The following is a 23,230-nucleotide window of genomic DNA, read 5'->3' on the forward strand; positions in this document are numbered from 1 at the left end:
TGTCCCAAGACCTCTTCTGAGCAGAAACACTTTGCTTGCTAAAGTGGTGGAGAAACTGAAAAATACTGCTCTTTGAGTTGTTCCTCCTGCTCAATATCATAGCTACTTAAAATAACTAACAGTTCATTAACTGTAATTTGGGTTTCTGTATGATGATATACGTTTCATTAATCTTAAAATATGTACAGATTGTATGAAAATCAAAGATACAAATCAAAATTGTACTATATCCGTACAACGTGAAATGACTGTCCATTCTGATTCTAAGCAGGCAATAGTATAACCTTCCTGTAGACGCAATACTGCTTCTGCCACGTCCTGACCATAGAAAGTCTTTATTTTCTATGGTGGAGTAGGTCAGGGCGTGACTGGGGGGGTTAGTCTAGTTTATTCTTTCTTATGTGGGTGTTCTAGTTTTCATGTTTCTATGTTGGTGATTTGTATGATTCCCAATTAGAGGCAGCTGGTAATCGTTGTCTCTAATTGGGAATCATATTTAAGTAGTGTTTGTTCCCACCTGTGTTTGTGGGATATTGTGTTTTGAGTTAGTGCACGAAGCATCTCTGTAGTCACGGTTCGTTGTTAGTTTATTGTTTATTTGTCTTTGCTTAGTTTCACTTTCTAATAAATAATGTGGAACTCAACATCCGCTGCGTTTTGGTCTGACATTTATTCCAGCGAACGTGACAGCTTCTGCCAAGAAGTCTGGACTTTCATGGCACAGGAGCCGGTGTACTTGCCCTGTAACTACAGGCTTGCATGTTGAAGCTCCACTATGGCGGTTCCCCCTTGATCACTACAGTAGTGTTAGTCTGACAGACAGTGAGAGGATGGAACCCTGCCCCCACAGTCAGTATGATAGCCTCTCCTTACTTTAACATGATTAACACAGAGTCTCAGTCTGGTCCTTCCTGTCTCCATTGCTTTGACAGGAGCCCCGGCAGCGTGACGGGTGTGACAGACGTTAGTGAACACACAGGTCCTGTTGTGTCCCATCACCAGACCCTCACCAGACCATCACTAGAACACTGATGTAATAAGAGGGGTTGAGAGAAAAAGAGACCCAGGCTGTGTTCAGGCAGATTGGAGCCACATCTACAGACACTGTATAGTGAGGCTAACTGAAGACAAACAGGATCAAATTAGAGAAACGAGGGTAGTAGTTGTCTGTCGGCCATCTTAGGATAAGTCAAGGCCAACTGTTTCATCAAAGATAAGTTGAGATGAGGCCAACATGTGGGCAATGAATATTCACATACTTTCAAAGAGATAATTGCTGGAGAGAAGAAGATTGCAAAAAGTACATTCAAATCATATATTTTGATTATTACAAAAGGTGCATTAAAATCTTATGTTCATAAAGAAGCCTGGAGCGCCTGGCGTTGTACAAGGTTCTCCAGAATGCCTGGAGACATTCGTCTACATTTCAGCGAGGTATTGCACAAACTGTTTTGGTTGGGCAGTTAGTGTGATTGACCATGAGGAAGTCAGAGATTTCACCACCCCATTTGCATGCTATGTCTTCACAGGAAACAGAATGGATCTTACTTTTATCCTATATGAATATCATATATGAAATAGATTATTAGTCTTACATAAAACGTTCAATTTGTATTTGATTTTATATATTTTTGTACATACCTTTTGCAATAGAGAGAATGAGAGAGAGAGAAAGAGGAAGAGAGAGAGAAAGAGAAAGAGAGAGAGAAAGAGAAAGACAGAGAGCGCGCGAGAGAGAAAGAGATTCTCATTCACTTTAAGATACCCAATCTGGATATCAGGATGCCTAGTTTCCCATCAACCAGATTCACATTTTTCTTGACACCTCCAATCCCAACAAATACATTTCTTCACATACACACACCAGACGCGCCACCACCCAGACGCATACATTACAATGACACCCCTTAATAATGTATCGCTCACAGCGACAAATATCCGAAACAGAGCGACATTCAGCCATAAAGATGTATCATTATTGACATGGTTTTTTTTGCACACTGAAATGGTGCATCATGGTTGGAAAGGCAGTACCATGGGGTTTGTGCTTGACTCGCTATAATTTTCCCCCAAAGCAAGAAACCAGGGGATCTTTAAATGAGCCATGCTCTCTAACATTACTGTCCTTTTATGGACTTGTGGATGGAGACACTCTGAATTGCTGGGATGTGCACTCAATGCAGTCCGACAGCTAGGTGTGCCCACAGCCAGCCCACTGTGTTTTATACCTGGTTTCAAGTAGTATTTTTTTTCTTTCAAATACATTGAGGGTTTGATTGAGCTTGGCTGGAGTGCCAGATGGGCAGAGGACACAGGGTTTGGACTTCTGGGACGATTTCATTGGTTCCATTAAGCCAGAAAAACTCAATCAAGTGCCGCTAAAGTATTTGAAAGGAAACCAAGACTGTTTGAACCCAAGTCCTTTCTGTTTAAAGATGTTGTGCATTTGAATGTTTGACCTGAATATTTACAGTAATGATGCATTATAAGAGGGTTTGGCTCATATCACAGCGGGAGGATATGGGTCCATTTCTGGTCACAGTGTGTAGTACTTAAGTGAAACAGTTTTGTGTGAATAAACAAACATTATACAGTGTGCAGAACCATGTGCACATGGCTCAATAACCATGGTATTGTGTGGAATGAGGGGTATCTACCAGGAATAAAAAGGACAGTCATTTATCCTAATCCATAAGATAGCTTCCATACTTTCCACTGTTGTAAATATGTGTAGGCATGACTGTCATTTTCACAACAACAACAAATTAAACTAATTGACACCATATTCAGTTACATTTCCAACTGAATTAGGCTGGGATACAATCCAAGGTGCGTTATAGAGCAACACACTGACAATGTGACTTTTAAAGGCAATTTTACAGACGTTTGCGGAGATCGCATTCATGGAAAACAATGCGCATGTTGGCTCAAGCATAAATGACCTTTAAAGGTCAAGTGCAATGCCCTGCTCTATAACATGGTTTGGATGGAATACCGGCCTAAGGCTATTGATCGCAGTAGTGTTTTCACTCAAAAGAGAAGGATGACACTGAACTTCACTACCTGAGTCAGGCTGCTAAACAAGATGGCCGACTTTCCCCATGTCACATACTTATTTTTCTTTGGTATTATGGCGGTCTGCTAACAAATGATATAGGTGCATGTCGCCACCTACTGTTTTGGCTGTATTTTAGCCTACTATTCTGTAATATGAATTAATTACACTTTGATAGAGAAAATCAATTCCCTACCAACTAACTCTACACCCATTAAAACCACTATTTCACTACTTTGGCCCTATCTGATCCTATCCCAGGCCAACAGCCTGGGAGAACGGGACACTATCATTCAAATCTGGGGCCTGAAAGGGAACTGCATCTTCAGACAACATTCACAGGAATTTTTCAGCAGATCCAGAAACATTTTCGCTGCATTCACAATTATGTAAAGTTTCTTTGATTTCTTGTTAGTTTGACTTGTACAATTGATCACCTGTGCAATAAACACAACAAAATCCACCTTCTTCACTATCAGTACTTCAGGATCCCTCAAATGATGAACAACACTTTCTGCAGGCTGCGGGGCATCCAGTGCCATTTCTCCCTTCCGCTATTTGCGCTGCCTCTGCATAAGAGACCTGGTGAACAGCCCAGATTCTTGCTACTTCGACCTCCTTCACCCTGACAGGGCATTCCAGGAACGTGGTTCCCACCACAATTGCAACACCGTGTATCCACCGACCCTTCCACAACATATTTATTCCATCTGCACACACTTGCCACGTGGCCAAACTTTTTACATTAACAACACTGCAATGGTCTGTTCACAGAAGCTCTCACTGTGTATCTCATATACCCCAGCTTTATATCTGTGGGAAGAGATATTCCATCAAATAGCAATAGCACCGATAGGCTTGTCTCTTTCCTTCACCATACAGTTCAATCATCATACATCCATTACTCCTGGTACATTGTATATGTTCAGCCTCAATTTCCACCGCGACGCCAGACATTTGATCTGTTCCCTCTTCAGAAAATATCCACTTTGAATTCTACTCCGATAATTCAGAGAGACACAATGCACTTTCCTTTTGTTCTTCTGACACAACAAATCAACACCATACCGCTCCTGGTCACTTTGATTGACACCACCTTTTCCAGTGGGTCCTCCACCATCTCCTTGACTGCTAATGGATCTCCCAAAAACACAGATTTTCCCATGAAACTAACTCCAACAAGGAACAGACCATTAATAGACCAAAGCCTGTCTTCATGAACAACTTTATCCCGTTTTGCTCCATTCCTCAACGTGACAGTTTTCCACTCATTTCCATTAACGTTACTTAACGCGTCATCCAACTCAGTGCTTCCTCTTCTGCCAACTTCCCCTCAGTTCGGAGGCCAAGAAGACGACCTTCCATGTCACATACTCCTTCACGTGTTTAAATGAAGGTGGGAAGCCGTAGTACTGACAGAATATTGGCACTGAAAATGACACCTCCTTTACACATAGCTCAGGCTACCAGTCATGCTGTACTGCCTTTTGTTACAGTGGCAAGCAAATAGGTGATGCAAATGTGTTTTGTTTGTGATACCCATGTAAATATTTGCTATGTCCAGGAGCAGCCGTCGGGTTACAGTTGTCTTATGGAACGATGGCATTGAGTTGTATTGACGTTTACTAGCAAACAGAACCATATCTAACCTCCTCATTAGTTTACATAATGGTTGGTTTTTCCTGTGCGCTGAAAGATGTCCTAAAAGGCAGGGTTGTGATTATTAGGCCATAACGTAGGAAAACATTTTGCAATGAAAACGTTTCTTATTGGACAAATTCAGATAGTCCTACCTCCCCGTTTTACTTTGTTTTCTTCAATGTTGTACCTAATGAACAACACCATGGGTCGTATTCATTGGAGCACATCATAGCAAAATGCTCAGGTAGTCCCTCCCTCCCGTTTTCTTCATTATGAACACGACCCTGAGGTGAACATGTCCTGGATCAACACAGGACACTGGAATGTAGATAGACTGCGAGACTCATAGACTGTGTTACATGATAATTCCAGCTATGACATTAAGAGACTATAGTAGATCTATGTGTTGAACTATTTTGTAATTGTGTTCTTAATGATAGCTGGAATGCATCATATCTTAAAGTGAATGATTTCTTTAAGTCACAGTTTGATCCCAAAATGACCTTTTTGATTTTTGCATTGAGGTATTGAAATAAGAACAGTAAATCCACAACAAGTGAGATGACCAACATGTTTATGTGTTTGACAGTCTAGAGCGCACATGCTGTAAATGCTTTCTGGGTTACAGAACACCTCCATGCTCCTCTTTCAATGGAAAGGACTTTATCAAAGCACAAGGACAAAACAAGACAACACTCAAGTGCCATAATGTTGGCCTACAGCATGTGGATGCTGCATATCCCTTGCGGTTGTGGACACAGTGGTTTGTCGCAAACTCCCCATATTCCCAAAATATTGCAATAATATTGACCAGAGCCCTTGGGGACATGATCTAAAGTAGTGGGAATAGGGTATCATTTGGGATACAGGTGATGATACAAGTTGATGATGATATTCCTCTGTCTTGGCTGGAGCGTTGGATGTGGTGGTTCTAGTGAAGTGTTTCTCCTTGAGGGAGTTTAGAGACATTTGAGGAGGAAGGAGTTGCAGCTGCTGACTCTGCCACAGTCACAGAGCTTCCCAATGCGGGGTCCATGCCTCAAGGCACACCGGTCGCCCATACCACACTGAGAGACCGAGAGAGAGTGAGGGAGGTGGGAGAGATAGATAGACGGAGAGAGAGAAAGAGATATAGAGAGGAAACACAAAGTAGCTTTATCGCAAAACACAGAACTTAACTAAAAACAACAACATTTAATTAGGGGAGAAAGAGTTAGTCAGCGATGGTAATGAAAGTTCTAATTAGTTTGCTGTATGAATGAAGCGGTGTTCGCTGGTTCTTTAGACTCTTCCTCCTTTCAGTTAATTAGACTTAGGGACGCTATCTAGAATAGGCTGCATAATTGCACTCAAATCAAAGGCTGTTGGCATTTCTCCGCTTGCATTTAATTATACTGACAGGTTATACTCGTTAATTGGTTTTACATAAACTTTCAATTGAACTGCATTGAAATGGGGCCAGACTATAACACAGAGTGGGAGAAACATGGGGGGCTTAAAGGGGATGTTCAGGATTTTACAAAAAAAAGCCAAATGCCCGTGACATCAAATAAAATATGGAGTTGATTTGAGTTGATTTCAGGTGATTTGGCCATTACAAAAAAAACAGCTCACATGCCACTATTATTGATTGTTAGCTTGTGGTGGCTAAAGTTAGCTGAAATAGGGAATATTTCAAGAAAACCAAACCATGGATTAAAGCTTCTCCTGACCCATGGACAGCTTTCAGGGTGAGGAACTATCTAACATAAAGTTGTCAAATCCTAAACTTCCACGTTAATAACAGGCATCCACATTTTGTTCCAAATAAATAAACTCCTATAATATATTTCAGCAATAAGGCCTGTGGTATATGGCCAATATACCATGGCTAAGGGCTGTTCTAATGCAAGACGCAACGCGGAGTGCTTGGACACAGCCATTAGCTGTGGTACATTGGCCATATATCACAAACCCCTAAAGTGCCTTATTGCTATTATAAACTGGCTACCAACTTAATTAGAGCAGTACAAATAAATGTTTTGTCAGACCAATGTTATACTCTGATATACCACAGCTTTCAGCCAATCAGCATTCAGGGTTCGAACCACCCAGTTTATAACACCCCTTTGATACTTGAAAAGTACTGAGGATTTTAAATGTAGTCATAACCTCCATTTGGTCAAAAATAACATTGGTAAAAGTTAGTTTTAAACAGGAACATATTAGGACTCACAGGAGGGATCATCCCTCTCTTCTCATTAGAAGGCAGACGGCTCTGCATCTTCACTAGAAGAGCCTCCATCGCATCCACCTGTGACACGGAGTAAAGGAAACAGGGTCAATGGAATTTCTCATTGCTTTTCTCAAGGGGAGTTTTCAAATCTATACTCCTATATGAGTGCAATTTCCCCATGAGTTTATGTACTGCCTAACGACAATGTCAGTGTTATAGAGGCTATATTTTTGTTTCCAGAAGATCCTCTTGTGGAACTTTATCTCTTCAGGTGTCACATTTGACATTTAGCGATATGTTCCAGAGGTTCAACCAGGGATGGACATTAAATAAGATAGCCAGCTAGACCGAGGCCGGTACTTTTCAGACGGGCTAGTATAAATGTTGGTTTACTAGCCCGGCTGGCCAGTGGACTAAATCTTTAGCTCCATCCCTGTGTTTAACCATGGATAAAAGTGATGGATAAATCGGATTCTCAAGGACATCTTTATCAGGACGAACTGCTGAATAAGGTTATGTTGACCATAATCCAATCATGGGCGAACATTTAGATTGCATTTATATTTCGAATTATATTGACTTAGATTTATATATTAAATTGAGAACCTGTAGTGCATGAATATATAGATCAGGACCAACATGCCAGGGTAGCCTGAAACAACAAAAGTGATTCCCTATATGAACTTACAAGTTCTTTCTCTGCGGCCGCGGCAGAGTTCTGCGCGCCAAAGTCCTCTGCGGAAACTTCATGTGACGCCTGTCCTCGGCACATAACGGACATCAGACCGATACACAGCAGTCGGAGCAGCACTCCTGAGCTATCCATGGTTCTGATGCGGTGCGTGGTAAATGCTGTGCAGTCGTGGCGGCAATAAGAGAGCGCAGGGGATCAAAGTGGAGGTTCGGAAGTTCAGAGTGAGTAAATGTGCAACGGACTGCCGGACCTCTGCATTTATACTAGCGAGTAGCCCCGCCTGTAAGGTCATTTAGCTGGGTTTCAAGACCCATTGCGAGGAACTCCAGTCTTCAATGCATCTTGAATGGTTTGAAGGATGACTCTTAATTGTGTTATTTGAACTGGTGGGTTCAAATCCCATACGTTACACTTGCATCCCATCACACGTTACACTTGAATCCCATCACACGTTACACTTACATCCCATCACACGTTACACTTACATCCCACCACACGTTACACTTACATCCCATCACACGTTACACTTACATCCCATCACACGTTACACTTACATCCCATCACACGTTACACTTGCATCCCATCACACGTTACACTTACATCCCATCACACGTTACACTTGCATCCCATCACACGTTACACTGGCATCCCATCACACGTTACACTTGCATCCCATCACACGTTACACTTGCATCCCATCACACGTTACAATTGCATCCCATCACACGTTACACTTACATCCCATCACACGTTACACTGGCATCCCATCACACGTTACACTTACATCCCATCACACGTTACACTTGCATCCCATCACACGTTACACTTACATCCCATCACACGTTACACTTGCATCCCATAGCTTCTTATTTTGTGAATTGTTCAGATTTAAACCCCCTCTATTTATAATGGTAGATTATGAAGTTGTTTTTCACTCTGTTGCAAGTCCCACCTCAATATATACCAATTACATTGCGTAAGGCAACTGTAGGCTATTAAATAAAATGTTCCTTGTAGGGGCCATTTCTCACGTTGAATGAGACAATTACAATCCCGCAATAGAATTTCAACGGTGATTTTAACTGAGTTGGGAATCAATTGTGATTTCAACATAATTACAATATCTAATCACTGATATCCATTACAAAACAACCCCGTGTCTCATTTTTCCTTCACAAACCTAATATACAGTGAAATAGAGAAGGACAATGTTCTAATACTGAAGCTAATATAACGATATAAAAGCTCCATTCCCCTTCGACTTTGACTTTATAAATTATTGCTCAGTTTACACAAAGAGAAGTTACGTCATAAACAGTTGCATAAAAACACTTACCATACATAACACATAATACAGAACATACATAACACATAATATAGAACATACATAACACATAATACAGAACATACATAACACATAATACAGAACATACATAACACATAATATAGAACATACATAACACATAATACAGAACATACATAACACATAATACAGAACATACATAACACAAAATACAGAACATACATAACACATAATACAGAACATACATAACACATAATACAGAACATACATAACACATAATACAGAACATACATAACACAAAATACAGAACATACATAACACATAATACAGAACATACATAACATATAATACAGAACATACATAACACATAATACAGAACATACATAACATATAATACAGAACATACATAACACATAATACAGAACATACATAACATATAATACATAACATACATAACACATAATACAGAACATACATAACACATAGTACAGAACATACATAACACATAATACAGAACATACATAACACATAATACAGAACATACATAACACAAAATACAGAACATACATAACACATAATACAGAACATACATAACACATAATACAGAACATACATAACACATAATACAGAACATACATAACACATAAAAACACTTACCATACATAACACATAATACAGAACATACATAACACATAATACAGAACATACATAACACATAAAAACACTTACCATACATAACACATAATACAGAACATACATAACACATAATACAGAACATACATAACACATAATACAGAACATACAACAAGAATCATGATACAGTTCTTTCACTTGGGGGGGGGGGGGGGGGGGGCTCACAGAGCCATTACAGCTTGGAAAATTGACATCATGGCTTTAGAAGCTTCTGATAGGCAAATTTACAAAATTTGAGTCAATTGGAGGTGTACCTGTGGATCTATTTCAAGGCCTACCTTCAAACTCAGTGCCTCTTTGCTTGACATCATGGGGAAATCACAAGAAATCAGCCAAGACCTCAGAAAAAAATGTGTAGACTTCCACAAGTCTGGTCCATCCTTGGGAGAAATGTTCAAACACCTGAAGGTACCACGTTTATCTGTACAAACAATAGTACGCAAGTATAAACACCATGGGACCACGCAGCCGTCATACCACTCAGGAAGGAGGCGCGTTCTGTCTTCTAGAGATCAACGTACTTTGGTGCGAAAAGTGCAAATCAATCCCAGAACAACAGCAAAGGACCTTGTGAAGATGCTGGAGGAAACAGGTACAAAAGTATCTATAACCACAGTAGAATGAGCCCTATATTGAGATAACCTGAAAGGCCACTCAGCAAGGAAGAAGCCACTGCTCCAAAACCACCATAAAAAAGCCAGACTACGGTTTGCAACTGCGCATGGGGACAAAGATCGTACTTTTTGGAGAAATCTCCTCTGGTCTGATGAAATACAAATAGAACTATTTGGCCATAATGACAATAGTTATTTTTGGAGGAAAAAGGGGGACGCTTGCAAGCCGAAGAACACCATCCCAACCATGAAGCACAGGGGTGGCAGCATCATGTTGTGGAGGTGCTTTGCTGCAGGAGGGACTGGTGCACTTCACAAAATAGATGGTATCATGAGGGGAAATTATGTGGATATATTGAAGCAACATCTCAAGACATCAGTCAGGAAGTTAAAGCTTGGTTGCAAATGGGTCTTCCAAATGGACAATGACCCCAAGCATACTTCCAAAATTGTGGCAAAATGGCTTAAAGGACAACAAAGTCAAAGTATTGGAGTGGCCATCACAAAGCCCTGACCTCAATCCTATAGAACATTTGTGGGCAGAACTGAAGAAGCGTGTATGAGCAAGGAGGCCTATAAACCTGACTCAGTTACACCAGCTCTGTCAGGAGGAATGGGCCAAAATTCACCCAACTTATTTCGGGAAGCTTGAGGAAGGCTACCTGAAATGTTTGACCAAAGTTAATAAATGTAAAGGCAATGCTACCAAATACTAATTGAGTGTATGTAAACTTCTAACCCACTGGGAATGTGATGAAAGAAATAAAAGCTGAAATAAATAATTCTCTCTACTATTATTCTGACATTTCACATTCTTAACATGAAGTGTTGATCCTAACTGACCTAAAACAGGGAAATTTTACTAGGATTAAATGTCAGGAATTGTGAAAAACTGAGTTTAAATGTATTTGGCTAAGGTGTATGTAAACTTCCGACTTCAACTGTATCTAACAATGACCTCTTATCGCTTCTGCAGTAGATAACCACCTTTGAACTGTGTTGCAGCTCGTTGCTTGTTGTCATTGTAGAGACATATTGCACAACGGTATTCCCAGGGAATAATGTCAAGTAGAAAACTCAGTAGTCTTAGAACAGCATTTACCAAATGTTGGGTAGAGACAAATAGGCTGTGGCTGATACCGTTTGAGTCTAAGCTTACATCGGAGTACTGGCTAGAACTGCAAACTGCAAACTTAACATGTGTAAATATTTGTATGATCACAACAAGATTCAACAACTGAGACAAACTGAACAAGTTCCATAGACATGTGACTAACAGAAATGGAAAAATGTGTCCCTGAACAAAGGGGGGGTCAAAATCTGGTGTGGCCACCAGCTGCATTAAGTACTGCAGTGCATCTCCTCCTCATGGACTGAACCAGATTTGCCAGTTCTTGCTGTGAGATGTTACCCCACTCTTCCACCAAGGCACCTGCAAGTTCCTAGACATTTCTGATGGGAATGGCTCTAGCCCTCACCCTTAGATCCAACAGGTCCCAGACGTGCTCAATGGGATTGAGAGGCTCTTTGCTGGCCATGGCAGAACACTGACATTTCCTGTCTTGCAGGAAATCACGCACAGAACGAGCAATATGGCTGGTGGTATTGTCATGCTGGAGGGTCATGTCAGGATGAGCCTGCAGGAAGGTTACCACATGAGGGAGGAGGATGTCTTCTCTTAAATGTACAGCATTGAGATTGCCTGCAATGACAACAAGCTCAGTCCGATGATGCTGTGTCACACTGCCCCAGACCATGACGGACCCTCCACCTTCAAATCGATCCCGCTCCAGAGTACAGGCCTCATTGTAATGCTCATTCCTTCGACAATAAAGGCGAATCCGACCATCACCCCCAGTGATACAAAACCGCGACTCGTCAGTGAAGAGCACTTTTTGCCAGTCCTGTCTGGTCCAGCGACGCTGGGTTTGTGCCCATAGGCGATGTTGTTGCCGGTGATGTCTGGTGAGGACCTGCCTTACAACAGGCCTACAAGCCCTCAGTCTGAGCACTGATTGTGCGTTCCTGGTGTAACTCGGGCAGTTGTTGTTGCCATCCTGTACCTGTCTGCAGGTGTGATGTTTGGATGTACCGATCCTGTGCAGGTGTTTTTACACGTGGACTGCCACTGCGATGACGATCAGCTGTCCGTCCTGTGTCCCTGGAGCGCTGTCTTAGGCATCTCACAGTACGGACATTGCAAGTTATTGCCCTGGCCATATCTGCATTCCTCATGCTTCCTTGCAGCATGCCTAAGGCACGTTCACGCAGATGAACAGGGACCCTGGGCATCTTTCTTTTGATGTTTTTTTATGTTTTTCAGTCAGTAGAAAGGCCTCTTTAGTGTCCTAAGTTTTCATAACTGTGACCTTAATTGCCTACTGTCTGTAAGCTGTTAGTGTCTTAACGACCGTTCCAGAGGTGCATGTTCATTAATTGTTTATGGTTCATTGAACAAGCATGGTAAACAGTGTTTAAACCCTTTACAATCTGTGAATTAATTTGGATTTTTACGAATTATCTTTGAACGACAGGGTCCTGGAAAAGGGACGTTTCTTATTTTCTGAGTTGAATCAGTGTCGATGCGTAGCGTGCCTTTAGGAAGGTTATTTCAGTGCCTGTAGTAGGCAGCAGAGGGCGCTGCGCCTGCAGTTTCGACGAGTGGCTGCTGATGGGTGTTTCCTCGAACGCATACTTTAGGATTTAGGAAGGAACACACACCCCAGTGACATCAGTTAGGTTTGAAGAAGAAAAAAAGTCTCAGCTCTCGACTCAAACCGTGCAGTGGAGCAGCAAGGGGGCCGAGAGCGCCTTCCCGACTTTTTCAATTATATAGCCCGCAAAGAGAACTGGACGAAACTATAGGCTATCATCTCAACTACTATAACTTGACCTCGTCAACCCGGGGAGTGAGGATTATAACACTTATTCAGAGAATATGTCAACCTCAGACGAGGCAGACGGGCTTCGGCCGAGATATGGGTGTGAGTATCTAAAAACTTTTCCTGCTCGCTCACCTTGGGATTTATATTTTAACCTCCGTTTACAGAAGTTTAACAATTTAATTGTTTTCATCAATACATACATTTTCACAGGCGTTTTTTCTTTGTTCTATCTATATTCACATGTTTGACTTTGGTTAGACTTTTGACAGCGTGGTAGGTAGGCTCTGACTTCCGCGTTTTCATCTACATCGGCTACAATATTGCAATTTTACGTGGCTACATCGAATTAAATTAGCCCACATTGAATCTGGTCGATGCAATCCGGGATCCTTGAGACGTCATTGAAGTAATAGAGTTTCAAATGGTTAGGTTTAGTCAAGGGTAAAGGTAGGGGTTAAGTTTTTAAGGTAGGGACGTCTATGGTAGGATCCGTATAGCACCAACTCTTAGAATTTTGACATGTTTGCAATTTTCACAGTAAAGGATAAGGCGCTACATTGTTTTCTTATAGGGAATCTGAAGTAGCAAGACGATGCAATAGTTGAGTGGTTTACCTGGTCGATTCATTGACATCTATTGATGGCCTACTATAGTTTATTGATATGTGAACTAGTATCCATTGATCTTATCTTAATTAAAAACATTTACGTTCGGATATTGTCTTTTTCAATTATATTTTATAAAATAATTATAGAATTTTTGTATTGGTTTACATTTGTGATTTTTATGCACTTTGAAATGATTCTGTAATGAAAAGTTCTTTACAAATCTAATTTACTCGTTTTTAATTTTATTTATTCGTTATTTTACCAGGTAAGTTGACTGAGAACATGTTCTCATTTACAGCAACGACCTGAATAGTTACAGGGGAGAGGAGGGGGATGAATGAGCCAATTGTAAATTTGGGATTATTAGGTGACCGTGATGGTTTGAGGGCCAGATTGGGTATTTAGCCAGGACACCAGGGTTAACACCCCTACTCTTACGATAAGTGCCATGGGATCTTTTAGTGACCACAGAGAGTCAGGACACCCGTTTTACGTCCCATCCGAAAGACTGCACCCTACACAGTGCAATGTCCCCAATCACTGCCCTGGGGTATTGGGATATTTTTTAGACCAAAGGAAAGAGTGCCTCCTACTGGCCCTCCAACACCACTTCCAGCAGCACCTGGTCTGCCATCCAGGAACTAGACTTTCCTGAGGCAGTCGGTAGCCTTGGTTTAAGTGGGAACCATACCACTGTACTTGCTGGCTTGTCAACTGCTTTCAAGATTACTTCCACTGTAAATTACCAAGTTGTTTGATACATTTATTAGGCTAATAAATGAGATTAAGGCCGCACAATAATAATAATTGTAATCATAGTCAGTAGAATAAAACCCCACAATAAAATCCTGGAAATTGTAAGTGGCAATTTTTAGACTTTTCCATTCTCTAATGGTCACGTAGCCTAGGTTATAATGAATATGCTTGTTATTCAGAAGGCCTAGACATCACCAGAAGGAGCCTGAAACAATTAGCTCTTGTAATGCGAGTGCTCATGCCCACTTTTTTTTTCTCTCCCTCCCAGCTCTAAAAATATATTTCCAGCAACATTACCATGCAGGTCTCTTTAGCCTAGGCCAGTGGATCCCAACCAGGGGTACTTAGACCCCTGCTGGTACTTGGCCTATCCACAGGGGGTACTTGAGTTGACTCATGAGACCATAGGTCTACTGGTAAAATGCACACGAGGGGGTACTTCAGGGGTACTCCTGGCAGAGAGAAATTCAGTTGGTGGTAGAGTAACAGAAAAAGGTTGGGAACCAGCGGTCTAGACCCTAGCCTAGACCACAGAACTGTGAGCTACGAGCTTTGTTTACCTGCAGAATAGGTTTGATTTATTACGGTCTCTTCAGAGTTCTTTGAAAGAATGCCCATGCATTTCATTTGGCATATTTGCTAGATCACTTGAAGTGATAAAGACATTTTACACAGAAATAAAAAATGTCAAACAAACGCTGGAGATGTTTAAACAAAGTTTGCATAGACTAGCCTACATTTACCTAGCCTACATTTACCTACTGTGTAGTGAGTGACTAAAGCTAAGTTGTCCTCCCCGATCAGTAACCCTTGAATCATCTCATTATGTGGAACTGGCGGTGAGGCCAAGTTGTAACCAGACTGGGAGGGGATGGAGTAGCCTAGCGTTGAGGACAGTTCAACATGACAGCTGAGCTGAATCAGCCTGTCAATCAATCAACACATAATTTCTTGGGACTGTTTACATCTTTGTGATGGCGGCCAACACGACTATGTCAGTTGTGATATTCAGGATGGATGGGACAGTCTCTACCCCTCCTACATGCAGAATGAGAGAAGTCTGTCTCACTGTTCATTTGAAGGTTCTTGCATGTTATCTTGTTAATCGTCCCTACTTGTTTGTGTGTCTGCTAGTCTGTGTGTGTTTACTATAAATGTGAGTGTGAGCTAGACTCAACTCAGTGTGTGTACTGTGTATGTTTGTAAATGGAGTGTTTCTTGTACAGCTATGCTGTTATGAGCGAGCTAGTATTCACCTAGTGAGTGTTTCTTGTACAGCTATGCTGTTATGAGCGAGCTAGTATTCACCTAGTGAGTGTTTCTTGTACAGCTATGCTGTTATGAGCGAGCTAGTATTCACCTAGTGAGTGTTTCTTGTACAGCTATGCTGTTATGAGCGAGCTAGTATTCACCTAGTGAGTGTTTCTTGTACAGCTATGCTGTTATGAGCGAGCTAGTATTCACCTAGTGAGTGTTTCTTGTACAGCTATGCTGTTATGAGCGAGCTAGTATTCACCTAGTGAGTGTTTCTTGTACAGCTATGCTGTTATGAGCGAGCTAGTATTCACCTAGTGAGTGTTGTTTTCCAGCTGTTCTGGATGGTGTCGAGCGACTCACAGCAGAGGAGATGGACGAGAGGAGGCAGCAGAACATGGCCTACGAATACCTCTGTCATCTCGAGGAGGCTAAACGGTAAGACTGTGTTTTTCATTAGTTGGTAATTGCCTTTTCTTTTGGCTGGTATAAAAATGAATAAAAGCAGACAAATGTAAATTCTGCCGGATATGTACCTGGGGAGACTTCAACCCGCAGTAGGAAAGAAGGGAAATGGCTCTCACCACAGTCTGTGAAGGACAGAGAATGCAAATAGTCTGCCATTGATCCACACTTCCAATGTGAGAGAATACAGAAGTGTTCTTAGGGAGTCTGGGGCCCTATAAGGAAACAGGGGCCATTGATCCACACTTCCAATGTGAGAGAATACAGAAGTGTTCTTAGGGAGTCTGGGGCCCTATAAGGAAACAGGGGCCCTGTTTCGTATTCTAGCTCCAGTGTTGCATCTCAGCTATTGCAATGGTGTTTGTTGTAATTGCTGTCATGGGCTTTACCTCAGAGTGTATCATAACATGTGGGTGAACTGCTCCCTATCGGACTTCCATGTTCAGACTTTAATTGCTTTATTCTTTTTTAGAGGAACAGATAGTTGGAATTCTCACATACTGCTGAGATCAACAATGGTTGGCAATGTGATCTTGAATAGAAAAGCTTAAGTGTTGTAGATTAAAACAAGGTTTAATGAGCGTCATGCAAGGTAAAGTGTGTGTGCGTGTGAATATCCTTGTTAATTTCCAGCACCTGGAATTGAACCTGTTGTTCTGGCCTGGTAGTACAAATGTCAGTATTTTCTGAAACGTTGACTTCTGTAAGGTTAGACATGTTTTTATGTCCATTTCAGTCATAGTGCTCCCTAGGTATCACATTTCATATCATGTTTGGACTGCCTTATTTGGTGGTCATTATCACTCTGCTATGTGTGTTAGCAACCCCTCTTGAGGTTGAGCTTTTTGTATGTGTGTTGAAACCTGCTTGCAATGCTGCAGTTTCCACATTGGATGTGCTGTTTACTTTCTCCCTGTATAACATGTGGTGCCAGAACTAACATGCTATACTCATTCATTAATACCTGCTCACTGTCATGTGATGTTTGAAGTGTTTCATATTGTAGAAGTATTGAAAAGTGTGTTTTGTCTGTTGTGGTGATCAGGCCTACAGGTTAATGCCTGAAGTAGCTAGTGGCCTAGGTTTTGAGAGGACTCTGACACACACCCATCCCCTAGGTCCCCCAGTGGACTCTCACACTCAGAAGAGGAAGGAGTGAACGAGACAGGAAGTGACTAAGTCCCTGTTGAGTTTAGTATCTTCCGCTGTTGCCACAGAAACCCCTGGTCGTCATAGCAACGGGTTCCGGTGTGAGTGTTTGTTTGACTGTATGTTGTGAAGATAAAACAGCAGTGGTACGCTGGTCTGTTGGGTCTTCCCCCTCTCCTGTGTTTTACCACTGTCTACTAGTTCTCTAAACATGGCTTGACAAATATATTGCTAAAGAGGTGAGAAGAGCCTTATGTCAGGGCCTAGGTCCTATGTTAAGTCTACGTACAGCGTTTTCCAAACACCTCTGAAGTTGTCTGTGATTCTCTTGCAGTTCTGTCCCTACAGTATCGCTAGCTGGTTAGCCTAGCACCAGAATGAGCGTTGTGTGGTGACGTCACCCTGCCTGAGAATTAAAGTAGTGTCACCCTTGCTCAACAGACTATAGTTTGTTGTAGCGATTGGTTAGAAGTTACAATGCTGCTAATTGAGTGTGAATTGTGATGTTCTGTGAAGTGCAGAAAGCCCTGCGTTGACTCCCAGGTCAGGACAGAGGCTGGACTTACTCTGTTATATATATAATAAGACTCCAGCTCCTGATAGGTAGGTGCTTGTTGTTGTACAGTGTCAGGCTGGAGAGACCATTGTGTTCCAAATGGCAACCCAGCCCATAGGGCTCTGGTCAAAAGTAGGGCACTATGTAGTGCACTAATGTAGGGAATATGGTGCCATTTGGGACACTCTAGAGAGAGCGAGAAAGTGAGTGTCAGGTGAAGGACAGCGGCAGACAGGTGAGAACTATTAGCTTGTGAACACCTCAGCCTGGAGGCAAGGAATGCTTATGCTCATGAACGTGATGTGTGGTATGATGGGAATGCTTCTCACACAGATATGAACACACTGTGTATGTGGACATGTGAGTAATTACTCTCCCTGTCTCTCTTTCTCTGTCATATATGCAAAAAATACCTTTTATCTGTACCAGTTATTTCCATGCATTGCAGTGTTTAGTTCTATAGCTGTCACTTCAGCCTGTAGATTATGATGGTATCAGAGGAGATATTTGAATATTGCTCATCTCTCACTGACTATTTGAGGAATTTCCTAGGTGGCCAATGACCAATAGCTGTAGACATACTGTGAGAAATAGGCCTACAGTTGCTGAAGTAAGGTTGCAGGTTTATTGAAGAGTTGTTCAGGACTTTGATTCAGGAGTACAGTACTACTGTTTGTTCTTGTCTTTGACACAACAACCACGTGAACCTGTTTTTTCCTCTTCAACTTCTGTCTTCTTTAGTCTCGTTCTCTCCCTTTCTCTCTCTGTGGGAATGGTCTTTCCTGCATGTTACTTAATGCTTTACACGAGAGGCTGGCTGAGCTTTCTCTCTCTGTGGGAATGGTCTTTCCTGCATGTTATTTATTCCTTTACACGAGAGGCTGGCTGAGCTTTCTCTCTCTGTGGGAATGGTCTTTCCTGCATGTTATTTATTCCTTTACACGAGAGGCTGGCTGAGCTTTCTCTCTCTGTGGGAATGGTCTTTCCTGCATGTTATTTATTCCTTTACACGAGAGGCTGGCTGAGCTTTCTCTCTCTGTGGGAATGGTCTTTCCTGCATGTTATTTATTCCTTTACACAAGAGGCTGGCTGAGCTTTCTCTGCCTCCAATTCAATCTGAAACTACATCTGGAGAAAGTAGTTAGCAGTCAGCTTCTAGGGTAAAGTGGTGAAGATGCTCTGTAAGAGGGTTCTCCTTGGGTTCTCCTTGGGTTCCCCTTGGATATAAAGAAAAGAAGGCTGATGCGTAACGTTAGTAAGTTGTACAACTGAATGCATTCAACAGTAATGTCTTCCTCATTTAACCCAACCCCTCTGAATCAGAGAGGTGTGGCGGGATGCCTTGATCGCCGTCCACGTCATCGGCGCCCAGGGGGCGGGTGTTGTTGGTGGTTAACTGCCTTGTTCAAGGGCAGAACACCCTTGCTGGCTCTGGGATTCGAACAAGCAACCTTTTAGGTTACTGTCCTAATGCTCGTAACCAACGCTCTGACCACTAGGCAACCTGTGACCAGAATACCATCTCATTAGTTATGTTAGTCTGTATAGACATGACAAATGGATACTTACAGTTCAACTGTACATGTGCAACAATGGCTCAACTAAACTACATTGAACAAAAACAAAGCTAATTGAAATGTGCAGTTTAAGGCTCCACCTACTGCTTCCGCTCAGTGTGTTCAGTATTACTAGTGTCTGATTGTCCAATCCCATCCTGGTATGAGGACATGCAACATCAGGTGGCAGTTGGAGGGTGGATGAAATCTGAAGGCAACACCAGGTTCTGGTCTTGTCAGGTTTTGATTGGGTCGTGTTCACTAGGCACCAAATGGAAGAAAACGTGTTGGAACATTGAGGGATCAACATGGACTTGTCCAATAAGAAACGATCATTTTAGTTTTCTGTTTAAAAATGTTTCTGTTGTGCCCTAATGAACACAACCTTGGTAAACCAGCTCCTAACCCTGAATTGAAGAACTTCCCTCTGTCATCTTAAGCCTGTGAGCTGGCCCTGTGAGCTGGCCCTGTGAGCTGGCCCTGTGAGCTGGCCCTGTGAGCTGGCCCTGTGAATAGACAGCATAACACTTTCAGATGTTTTATTGTGTACTTGTGTCCTGTTAGAATGTGGGAAAGTGTAAGATAAGGACCAGTTTGCCTTCCCAATTTTGTGTGTTTAGCCTACCCATCCACCCTCTACATGTATCAGCAGTAGTTGAGGGGCCTACCTCCGTTTAACAGTTAAGGAGAGATGTGGATAGCTGGTACATGAGATTACTGGGAGATCTACCCTGCGTATATACCTGACCTAGCAGCACAGACCAACGATGAACCAGAGAGATCATTCTGAGAGGGAGATCATTCCTTAGTACATCTCAGAACTATGTAGTGCTCTTAATCCTCCTCCCTTCACTACAGTATATTATATACTCACTCCACAGTACATCTCAGAACTATGTAGTGCTCTTAATCCTCCTCCCTACACTACAGTATATTATATACTCACTCCACAGTACATCTCAGAACTATGTAGTGCTGTTAATCCTCCTCCCTTCACTACAGTATATTATATACTCACTCCACAGTACATCTCAGAACTATGTAGTGCTCTTAATCCTCCTCCCTTCACTACAGTATATTATATACTCACTCCACAGTACATCTCAGAACTATGTAGTGCTCTTAATCCTCCTCCCTTCACTACAGTATATTATATACTCCCTCCACAGTACATCTCAGAACTATGTAGTGCTCTTAATCCTCCTCCCTTCACTACAGTATATTATATACTCCCTCCACAGTACATCTCAGAACTATGTAGTGCTGTTAATCCTCCTCCCTTCACTACAGTATATTATATACTCACTCCACAGTACATCTCAGAACTATGTAGTGCTGTTAATCCTCCTCCCTTCACTACAGTATATTATATACTCTCTCCACAGTACATCTCAGAACTATGTAGTGCTGTTAATCCTCCTCCCTTCACTACAGTATATTATATACTCACTCCACAGTACATCTCAGAACTATGTAGTGCTGTTAATCCTCCTCCCTTCACTACAGTATATTATATACTCACTCCACAGTACATCTCAGAACTATGTAGTGCTCTTAATCCTCCTCCCTTCACTACAGTATATTATATACTCTCTCCACAGTACATCTCAGAACTATGTAGTGCTCTTAATCCTCCTCCCTTCACTACAGTATATTATATACTCACTCCACAGTACATCTCAGAACTATGTAGTGCTGTTAATCCTCCTCCCTTCACTACAGTATATTATATACTCACTCCACAGTACATCTCAGAACTATGTAGTGCTCTTAATCCTCCTCCCTTCACTACAGTATATTATATACTCTCTCCACAGTACATCTCAGAACTATGTAGTGCTGTTAATCCTCCTCCCTTCACTACAGTATATTATATACTCACTCCACAGTACATCTCAGAACTATGTAGTGCTGTTAATCCTCCTCCCTTCACTACAGTATATTATATACTCACTCCACAGTACATCTCAGAACTATGTAGTGCTGTTAATCCTCCTCCCTTCACTACAGTATATTATATACTCACTCCACAGTACATCTCAGAACTATGTAGTGCTGTTAATCCTCCTCCCTTCACTACAGTATATTATATACTCACTCCTTAGTACATCTCAGAACTATGTAGTGCCCTTAATCCTCCTCCCTTCACTACAGTATATTATATACTCACTCCACAGTACATCTCAGAACTATGTAGTGCTCTTAATCCTCCTCCCTTCACTACAGTATATTATATACTCACTCCACAGTACATCTCAGAACTATGTAGTGCCCTTAATCCTCCTCCCTTCACTACAGTATATTATATACTCACTCCACAGTACATCTCAGAACTATGTAGTGCTGTTAATCCTCCTCCCTTCACTACAGTATATTATATACTCCCTCCACAGTACATCTCAGAACTATGTAGTGCTGTTAATCCTCCTCCCTTCACTACAGTATATTATATACTCACTCCACAGTACATCTCAGAACTATGTAGTGCTCTTAATCCTCCTCCCTTCACTACAGTATATTATATACTCACTCCACAGTACATCTCAGAACTATGTAGTGCTGTTAATCCTCCTCCCTTCACTACAGTATATTATATACTCACTCCACAGTACATCTCAGAACTATGTAGTGCTCTTAATCCTCCTCCCTTCACTACAGTATATTATATACTCACTCCACAGTACATCTCAGAACTATGTAGTGCTGTTAATCCTCCTCCCTTCACTACAGTATATTATATACTCACTCCACAGTACATCTCAGAACTATGTAGTGCTCTTAATCCTCCTCCCTTCACTACAGTATATTATATACTCACTCCACAACCACTTTATTTACCACCTTATTTCTGTGTTATTTCTCTCAAGACGCTGCTATTCATGGTATTTGTGCTCCCCTCTGTGGTGACGAGTTGGTGCCTGGTGCTCGTACACAAAACGGGTCTTTTTTTTTAGAGTGGAGTGAGAGCAGGACACACACACACACAGGTCCGCCAACCATGTCTCCCCATAACTCTTCTGAGGCAAGGTCCCATCTGTGTGTTGCATACTGCCCTCCTGCTGTTGACAAAGATGCACAAGTGGAGTCCAATGTACATAGGTCTTTGATACCATATGGATTTTAGAGGGTTAAATGCACCATCTTGCAGGCATGTACAAGAACATCAATACACACTATTGTATTATCTACTGCTATTTGGCTTTCATCTGCCAGTGTTTACATGTAATGAACATACAGCTAACCACTAAGCAGCATGTTATGCTCTCATGAATATATTTTCAATTGTTTGTACTAGTGTGTTGGTGTAAACCAACGGATTAATGTTAGATCTGCTGTGAAAGGGTCTGTAACTACAGTATGTAACTGTAGTTAGCTCTGTCAAACACAGCAGGCTTTGTGGAGAAGTATTGGTGAATGGAGGGATGTTTCATGGCAGATGAAGAGAAGACATGCAGAGTGAATGTGTGTGTTAAATCATACCGTTCTGACTGAGTTACTGTATTTCTTGAGAGCCCTCCATCTAATCTTCCCTCTTCGTTAGTTCTACAGTATAGTTGTTGCAACGCGTTATGGAAGCCCAGCCGTCAACATAAGACATCTGCTCGTATGTCCTCATTCCTTCCCTCGATGCCTCCCTCCTTCCCTTCTCTCTAGTTCTACAGTATAGTTGTTGCACCGCGTTATGGAGCCCCATCCGTCAACATAAGACATCTGCTCGTATGTCCTCATTCCTTCCCTCGATGCCTCCCTCCTTCCCTTCTCTCTAGTTGTACAGTCATTTTATCG

The 23,230-nt window shown here is 41.8% G+C and overlaps 2 protein-coding genes across 2 annotated transcripts in view; one reads left to right on the forward strand and one right to left on the reverse strand.

The window, feature by feature from the left end:
* Window positions 1-5,253: 5,253 nt before the first annotated feature.
* LOC118944568 (cocaine- and amphetamine-regulated transcript protein-like) lies at window positions 5,254-7,855 on the reverse strand. Its single transcript, XM_036964584.1, has 3 exons — window positions 7,600-7,855; window positions 6,912-6,989; window positions 5,254-5,763 (listed from the first exon to the last, which is right to left on the reverse strand). The coding sequence occupies exons 1-3, from the start codon at window positions 7,735-7,737 to the stop codon at window positions 5,656-5,658; spliced, it is 324 nt and encodes a 107-aa protein (XP_036820479.1). The 5' UTR covers window positions 7,738-7,855; the 3' UTR covers window positions 5,254-5,655.
* Window positions 7,856-12,944: 5,089 nt separating this feature from the next.
* LOC110514283 (ras GTPase-activating-like protein IQGAP1) overlaps window positions 12,945-23,230 on the forward strand; it is a 67,105-nt gene continuing 56,819 nt past the window's right edge. Inside the window, exons 1-2 of the mRNA XM_036964583.1 lie at window positions 12,945-13,199; window positions 16,054-16,156. Of these exons, the coding sequence (XP_036820478.1) occupies window positions 13,154-13,199; window positions 16,054-16,156 (149 nt within the window). The 5' untranslated portion in view covers window positions 12,945-13,153. The remainder of the gene's footprint in view (window positions 13,200-16,053; window positions 16,157-23,230) is intronic.

This window comes from Oncorhynchus mykiss, chromosome 26 (assembly GCF_013265735.2).
Source record: "Oncorhynchus mykiss isolate Arlee chromosome 26, USDA_OmykA_1.1, whole genome shotgun sequence".
NCBI lineage: Eukaryota > Metazoa > Chordata > Actinopteri > Salmoniformes > Salmonidae > Oncorhynchus > Oncorhynchus mykiss.